The sequence below is a fragment of the Tetrahymena thermophila genome (genome assembly GCF_000189635.1).
Source record: "Tetrahymena thermophila SB210 genomic scaffold scf_8254508, whole genome shotgun sequence".
NCBI lineage: Eukaryota > Ciliophora > Oligohymenophorea > Hymenostomatida > Tetrahymenidae > Tetrahymena > Tetrahymena thermophila.
The window spans coordinates 2099-11119 of NW_002476283.1; the positions used below are offsets into that span (position 1 = coordinate 2099).

Consider the following 9021-nt stretch of genomic DNA (forward strand, 5'->3'; position numbering starts at 1 on the left):
AAAAAGATTAGTTGTCTTTAATATTCATTTCTTTTGATAAGCAACTTGTGAAAAAAGGATGAATAAATATAAAATGTTTGAATAATATTATATATTTTATTATAAAATATTTTGAAAAGGTGTTTTTAACCTAAAATATAAATAGATAGATTTTATTATTGATTTTATATTTATAAATATCATTAAAAATGATACTATGAGAACACGAACCCAGTGACTGATTCTCATTAGTGTCATTTGTTTATGATAAAATATCAATTTCTTAAAGTTAGTTTTTAAAACTGAAATCTATCTAGTGTTAATAAAGCAATACATTTATATATTCATTTCAATTTTTAAAATTAAAATTAATTTTAATAATATTTGTTAAATTTATACTTATTTTATTGATATTTGAAAAAAATGAAGTATTCTCCATCAATTTAGATTAATTTTAAAAAATAGATATTAATAAATGGTCATACCTCAAACCATTTACCTAATCAGGAGAACTGGAAGTTAAAGCTAATGAGGTAAGAGTATTTTAGAACTATATTGCAAAAATAATATGAAATTAAAAATATTACTAAAATAGTAAGTAAATTAGATAAATCCTTTAAGATAAGTACTTGCATCACACCTTAATTTATACATTTATTTATTTTGAATTATGAAAAAGATACATACATAATCAGACTTCTTCTTTCACTTATATATTTTATTGAGAAATGTCTATCCCTTATATTTATTTTTATAGGGAGAGAGAATTCTGTACAAATAAACAATTTTATTCATAAAAACAAAAGGAAATTATTAATTAATAATAATAAAGAAGAATACAAAAGAATAAAGAAAGGTTTACAAATGGATAACTTATAACTTAGTGAATTATCTAATTAAAATTGCATTTTTCATCCAGATAAAAAGATCACTTTTATACAAGTAATTGGAGTGTCTAATTAACCTAACGCAAACATATTTCTCTGCGATTAATGCTTCGACTAGGATTTAGACTTAAAAGGAGTTAACTACATGACTATCTCTCAAATCATTGAAAAAGCAGAAACAGAATTCCAATTTAAATGGCCTCCTCTCAAAGATTAATCACTAATCAAAATGTTGCAATTGAAATCTTAGAATATTGTATCTACAGACAAGATTTTAGACTAAATCAACAGCTTTTTCGCCCATTTCAAGGATGAAATCATTAAAAAAATAGATTTCAATCAGAAGATAATGATTAATCATGTTTTGGATCTTCCTTTCAATAAAGAGCAAATCATGAAAAAGTATTAGCAAATATCTTAAATTCTAAGCTTAAGGAATTTACTTTTAGAGAATTAGAAAGAGTCCTTTGACAAACATCAACAGAAGTGTAAAGACTTTATTTATTCTTTTGAAACTAAAAAAGAAAGCAATACAAAATAAATTGAGGAATTACTTAAACAATGCGATTAAATAGAATATATAATTGATTTTGACTATCTAAACGCACTAAAGTAGCAAGTTTTAGATTTTGTAGATGAAATTAAATTGAATGAAAATAAAGATTTTCTTGGCTAATAAAAATCTATTTAAAGTCAAATTAGCGATAATTAACAAAGTATAAATAATAACAATAATGCAGAAAAATTGATGTAATTAATTTCTAATAAATCAAATTATTGTAACGAAGCATTTTTGGAATCTGCGAGAAAAGAATTAACTAAATTAAATCAATTGCTAAGTAAAATTTAGTTTGATAATATTTTCAAAGAAAATAAACAACCAATACAATTTTCTTAAATAAATGATGAAAAATTATAAAGTATTAATGAATATGTAGAAAATTTGATCAAATTGGAAAATGATCAAAATTATTTACAGTAAATTTAATAGTCAGAAAATTTAACCAGAATAATAAATATTTTAAATAGCAAATTGAACTTTGTAAATGAAAATTTCAAAAAATAATTTGTAAATTACTTAGTAGAAACATAAGTCTTCTAAAAGTAAATTAATTTTAGCTAGTTGCACAGTGATGTTTAAAAATTAGAATGCTTGAAAAAACTAAATTCTGATTAAATAATTGTTATTTGTGAAATTATTTAAAAATAATAATTTGATGAAAATGATTTAGATAGGTATTCTTAATAATTTCCACTTTTTCAACTTTTGAAATGTAAGAAAAAAGATATTTTAAATTAAATTTTATTTGAAAAAAGTGAATTAGAAGATGGCAAATAAAAGATATAAATTAAATAAAATAATTATAAATAATTTGAAATTTATATAGATGAATCTAATTATTCTGGGAATTGTAAAGCAAAAGAAACAAATTGTGTTTCATAAATGATATTATAACCTAAAAAAAAATACATTTTTAGAATCTAATTATAAACTAAAGATTCTAATGCTTATTATATACTTGGGCTCATGTAAAATTAACAAAAGAATAATTTATTGGGGAGCAATTAAAATTTAAGTTGTTATTTTGAACTAAAAGATGAAAAAATCAAGTATTATAATGATAGGGGTATATCTAAATTTATAAAAGGCAATGAATTTTGCATGAGTAAAGATGATATGATAGAATTGAGAGTTTGGTAGGATGGTAAGTTGTTGCAGATTTTAGATTATCCAAATAAAAATTATAAAATAGAACTTAGAGATGACATGAAAGATAAATTTACAGAATTAAAAGATCTCTCATTATATTTTTGGTTAGCGAATAATTTAGATAAAAATATTTTAAGAGAAGCCTTTATTGTAGATGAATTTGAAGATTGAGTTCTTTTTTTAATTTAAAAAAAATTATTTTATAAAATCAAATTATTCTAAAATGAATATATGATAGATATTCTTAAAAAACAATAAAATTGATTTAAGTAATAATTAAATGTTATTTATTTCTTGTAGAAAAATTAGCTTTATTTTTTATAAATTTGAAATTACTTTCTTTATGTATAATTTGTGCAACTGAGCTTAATCCAATTTTAAAAAACAAAAATAAAAATCCTATACCATTTGAGATATATCTTTAATAGAAAATATCTAATAATATATATAAAATAAATTAATTGAATTTATATTCTATTATTTCTTTTAATTAAAATATATTAATAAATATTTTTAAGACAAAAATCATTTTTAATTTTTCACAAAAAATTAAATAAAAGGCCTTTCTTTTTAATAAAATCACAGGTAGATCTATCAGATAAATTCTGACAAATTAAAATAAAAAAAGCAAGAAGGCTAACTACTTAGCTTTCAAATTTCAATACCTGGATTAGCAATACATAAAATCATATTGATTTTATTTATTTACAAATTAAGAAAAGTAAAAATATGATTTAGAATAAAAATTAGATAACTATGTAATTTAATACAATTAATTACCTAAAATCAAGTGTTAATTCAGTGTTGTTATTTAGAATTTTACTTTGCTTAAGCCATTCAAAATAAAAATTCAATTATTATGCATATAACTTAAAATCTAATTTGAATTAGAGAGCTTGTACTTTTCTCAAATTTGATCTAAGAAAAGTAAATTATGGATCATTTAATAAGCTATAATCTCTAAACTCACTATGATATTTTATTTAATAAAATAAAATAATTTAATAAATATGTCTTTGAGCAATAAATAAATAAATAATCAAAAATTTATCATAAAACATTTAAAATTTATAAAATTTAATTAATTATTGAATTAAATTAACCAAATAATTTTACATTCTTAAAGTTAAAGATCCTTCCAGCTCAATTCATTTTTATCTTCACCAAATATTTCAATATTCAAATTTGTAATTTCTTCAAAATTCTTCTCATTTTCATGCAAGCTTTATTTTAATTTAATAATAACTAAAATTAAATATTGACAAAAAAAAATTATTTAAAATAAATAAATTTAAATTTCTTTATAAGTAAAAGGATTTTAATTAAAATAATTACTTTTTTAGATAGATCATAATATATTATATTAGAAAAATTGAGCTAAGAATTAAGTGATTCAACCTCTTCATTGAATTTTTTCAAAGAACCTATATATTTTAGACTTATTTTTTTGCTTTAAAAGTATGTTATGAAATTAAGTGAGCTCATTGTTTCTTTTTGATTTTAAGATGTCTCAATATTTGGTTAATTTTTATTTTCTTTGTAATTCTTAAAAATTGTTTTTTCAATAAGACTTATTGATTAAATTATTTGTTTTTTTTTGTATCTAATTTCTTCTTCTTCATTAAAAAACTAATAATTTTTTATATTATTTCTTTTCAGATATTTTTAATAGTCATTAAGTTTTTTGTAATAAACATATTCTTTATATGGCAATTAGTTATTATTATCTTCTATTTAATTTATATATTTTTTTTCTAAATTATCTAAAATATCCTTGCATTAATCAAAGCTACAAATATTTTATAGCTTTATAAATATTGAATATAATTACCAAATACTTTTATCAAATTAAATTTATAAATTTGATTTTAGCTTAACATCATTAAAGCAGTTCAAAATAATTAATAGCAAGAGTTAAATTTCTTTTTCATATTTAACATATGATTTAATGTCTAGCTATTCGCCTCTTTAAAAAAGAAATTTGTAAAGATATAAGCCCATTTCTTTCAGTAATTTTTATTTGTAATAAGAAATCTGATTCGTTTTATCATTTTGAATAAATTAAATTAAATTGTAAAGAGATTAGTCATAACAATTTTATTTTCTTAAATACCTAATCAATTTGATAATTATCCTATAAACTATATCAAATTCCTTCTAGTTTGAACTTATTTTTTTAGAGAATCATCAAAATCACTAATGATTGGATATATATCATTTGATTTTAGCAATAGAAGCTCTATTATCTTTATTTTTAATTTATCAAATTCTTCACCTTTATTAACTAATTTAATTAATTCAATCAGTTTATTTTAATTCTTTTAAGATAATTTTGTCTTATTATTTAGCTAGCTTTATTAAGATCTTAGTTACAATTCTAATTGATTTTATTAGGATTTCTGACTAACTATTATCTTTAAAATCTTCTCTAAAAATTTCATTAATACATTCGAGAGATTCTTTATATTCTTTTCTTTTACATAAAATATAACTTTTAGTTATCAGTGCCTTAATTTTAATCGAAGTGTTATCTTACCTTAAATATTAAATAATCAAAATAGCTATTTCAGCATATTAATATTATGATTCATACTGAAATACTTTATTTTCTTTTTTGATGACTAAGTAATGCTCTATCTATTTTAAATATTCCTCTAAGAATGTCTTAATTACTTTATCATTAGTAAATTTCATTAAAATATTTACAAATTTTCTTGGGAATTTAAAGCAATCTACCTACTTTAATAGAATTTTCATCATCTTTACAAATTTCTTCATCAAAAAATTCATTTAAACATTTAGAAATTTCTGATTGATTTTCTAATTACATTAATAACTTTTGGATAGTTTACCAAAAGAATAGATATCATGATAAAAAGGTAAATTTTTCTCTCTTTTTTTTGGTTTAAAATCAGGTGTATACATTTCATAATCACAAAAAGGATCAATAAAATCAACTTACTATGAAGCACCAAAATCAGATAATTAGTAATTATTATCATCAATTTTTAAGATATTTCCTGGTTTAATATCTGAATGATAAATATACTTCTATCTAAGTACAATCAATAAATGAAATGCCGTAGAAATAAATTTTAAAGTTTCTCTAAGTCTAAAAACTTTTTTTTAATGATGTATTTTATCATAGAGACTCATTTAACATTTTTACATAGAGTAAATGATAACTTAGTTTTCTATTAGATAAGAACTATTTATATTTAAAATATTTTATTCTTATAATTCCTAAAATCTTTATAATTCTTATTCTTATTTCCTTAAATCCTTGTCTTCATTTAATTTAATTACTCTATATACTATATTATCATCATTTTGATTTGTAAATATATCTGCCTCCCCTCCACTGTTAATATGATCGCCTAATTTAATAATTTATCTTAAAAATTTCTCAGCATTTTTTTAAAGATTTTTTTTTGTTGAATTGGTTAGTTTTTTTTACTTTCTTCATTTTACTCTTTGGTACAAATAATTTGTTTGAGGGTTTAATATCTCTCAACACCTTCTTATCCAAATTCAGGAGATATATATGATTTAGTTATGTAAATGCCTTCTGCTTAAAGGCTATTTTCTCTTTTATTCATCTAAAATTTATTATTCGTTGATATGATTTGTTGAATTGGTTAGTTTTTTTTACTTTCTTCATTTTACTCTTTGGTACAAATAATTTGTTTGAGGGTTTAATATCTACCAGACTGAGGAGTTGTTTATTAGGTAATTGTACTGCTTTAAGGCTATTTTCCCTTTTATTCATTTAAAATTTATTATTCTTCCATTTTGAAACTTTAATCGTATTTTTGGATTATTTCTATATAATAGGGCAAATTATTAAAAAATTAATTTAGTCCCTTATTTATTAATTCATCATATTCTGCTTATTGAGTATTAGAATAATTTTGTTCATTTTAATTTTCATTAAATTCAACTTTAATTTTGTTCACCTCTACATTTGTATTTATTAACGAGCTAATCTCTTTTCTATCATTCTTAGGGATTATTTTTTAATCGCTATCAAGATTTTTAGATTTTTACTACCTCCAAATAATTATGATTTATTTTTGTTAGTTATTTCATTTTCTTTTTCAAAAATTTTAATAATTCTTGCTTTTTATCCAATTAAAAGATCATTTCTTAACTTATTTAGTTTTGGTTAGGATAATTTATTTATGATGTACTTATTTTGTTGAATGATTAATTTTTTATCATTGTCTTTATTAATTGGTTATTATTAATCAAAGGAGAATTATAAATTAGTTTTAGAAACTGCCTTACTACTAACTTATCTTGCTGCTTTAAGAAAACTAAAGATTTTAAAAAAATTTGAAAATAAATACAATTAAATATAAGTGGGAATAATATTTATTTTTATGCTGTATATTAATTATTGATTTTAATTTATTATCTCCAGTTTATTTATTTAAATTTTAAGTTGATTTTAATAAGTTAAAATTAAAGTTTTTTGTTGAAATAATTAGTTAAAGTTGAGGATTTACTTGTAATCTTAAGGATTGAATTTTTAAAAAAAATGTATTTCAAATTCTCTTAAACAAAAAAACTTATTATTTTTAAAAACTTAATTTTTTTTTTTTAAAAATTTTGATGTAAAAAAATACTTTATTTTTAAAATTATAATAAATTAAATTATTAATTAATTATAATTCTATTAAAAAAATATAAATATAAATCAGATTTTTTAATAAATAAATAAATAAAAAATATTTTTCATTATTAGTGGCATGCAAACCATGAAATTTTTGTATGACATCTTTCTATAATTAGAGATATTATAAATATTCCTAAAATTACAGAGCTAAAACAGAAAAATCTACAAACAACATTATTTTTATAATATTTAAGAACATTAACTACTAGATTTTTTTCAAATATGACTAAATAAATAACTGGCCATCTCTAATTCCTACTATATATATTTTTAAGTATATCTTTTAAATACAGATACTGAGTTTAAATAGTGAATGCTAAATAAATTTTTCTTTGATATCTCTTCATAAAACCAAATATATAAATTAATATTGATAATTAATTAATTATTATATTTATTTGTTCTTTTTAACCATTTATTATTTATTAATTAAATTTCATAAATTGCTATTCAATATTTTTGAAAAAAAAAATAAATGATATAATAGATTAAATATTATAACAGATTAGAAGAAGTAATTATTAATTTTTTTATTAACAACCTTTAAATTTATATAAATTAATAAAAAAAGTTTAAAAGCTCTTCACTTTTATATCATTAGGTTCTCCATATTGATCTCTAGTATATTTTATTAATTATTTTTATTTTTATTTTTTATATATTTAAATTTATTTAATTAAATAATTTTTATTATAGAAATTATCATCATTATTTATTGGTTTTTGTTAAAACTAAAATTTTTTATATTTTAACTTAATTTTCATTTTTTCCTTCTAATAAACTATTTAATGATATATTTTTTCTTCAATATTTAAAAAGTAACAATTAAATTGGTGATGAATTTGCATCAGTCTTAGGTTCTGATTTAGCAAAGTGCATTAATCTCTCAAATTTAACACTTGAACTTGAGTAAAAACAGTTGATTTGTTTTGGATTGTGATATTTTTAATTATAAAAACTAATAAAAAACAATAAAGCTCTTTTTTGTTTTTCTTTTTATTGTGCTTGCTTTTTTTTGTTCTTTCTTTCTTTGTTAATTTAGCTCATCATTTTATTTTCAACTTTTGCTTTTATTATTTATTTCTTATTATTTCATATTTTTTCTTCATTTTTTCCTTCTAATTAACTATTTAATGATATATTTTTTCTTCAATATTTAAAAAGTAGAAATTAAATTGGTGATGAAGGTACATCAGTCTTAGGTTCTTCTTTAGCAAATTGCATTAATCTCTCAAATTTGACACTTAACCTTGCGTAAAAACAGTTTATTTGTTTTGGATTGTGATATTTTAATTATAAAAACTAATTAAAAACAATAAAGCTCATTTTTCTTTTTCTTTTTATTGTGCTTGCTTTTTTTGTTCTTTCTTTCTTTGTTAATTTAGCTCATCATTTTATTTTCAACTTTTGCTTTTATTATTTATTTCTTATTATTTCATATCTTTTCTTCATTTTTTCCTTCTAATTAACTATTTAATGATATATTTTTTCTTCACTATTAAAAAAGGTCTAATTAAATTGGTGCAATGGGTGCATCAGGCTTAGGTTCTGCTTTAGCAAATTGCATTAATCTCTCAAATTTGACACTTGACCTTGAGTAAAAACAGTTTATTTGTTTTGGATTGTGATATTTTAATTATAAAAACTAATTAAAAACAATAAAGCTCTTTTTTCTTTTTCTTTTTATTGTGCTTGCTTTTTTTTTGTTTTTTCTTTGTTAATTTAGCTCATCATTTTATTTTCAACTTTTGCTTTTATTATATATT

At 19.6% G+C, this 9021-nt stretch overlaps 3 protein-coding genes across 3 annotated transcripts; 2 read left to right on the forward strand and 1 right to left on the reverse strand. All coding sequences in view use genetic code 6, as the record gives it.

The window, feature by feature from the left end:
- Positions 1-753: 753 nt before the first annotated feature.
- Positions 754-2748, forward strand: TTHERM_01579310 (hypothetical protein; the record flags this gene model as incomplete). The annotated part of the gene is made up of 1 exon (XM_001029342.2): positions 754-2748. A coding segment is annotated over one exon (1995 nt), but the record flags the coding sequence as incomplete, so codon positions are not given.
- A 2127-nt stretch (positions 2749-4875) lies between these two features.
- Positions 4876-6410, reverse strand: TTHERM_01579320 (kinase domain protein, putative; the record flags this gene model as incomplete). The annotated part of the gene is made up of 5 exons (XM_001029343.2): positions 6035-6410; positions 5747-5954; positions 5430-5632; positions 5114-5249; positions 4876-5050 (listed from the first exon to the last, which is right to left on the reverse strand). Exons 1-5 carry the CDS (start codon positions 6366-6368, stop codon positions 4876-4878), a joined length of 1056 nt encoding a protein of 351 aa, XP_001029343.2. The 5' UTR covers positions 6369-6410.
- A 1320-nt stretch (positions 6411-7730) lies between these two features.
- On the forward strand, positions 7731-8883 carry TTHERM_001579320 (oxalate/formate antiporter protein; the record flags this gene model as incomplete). Its single annotated transcript, XM_012799123.1, has 4 exons — positions 7731-7769; positions 7827-7876; positions 8075-8164; positions 8763-8883. 4 exons carry the CDS (start codon positions 7731-7733, stop codon positions 8881-8883), a joined length of 300 nt encoding a protein of 99 aa, XP_012654577.1.
- Between the last annotated feature and the right edge of the window lie 138 nt (positions 8884-9021).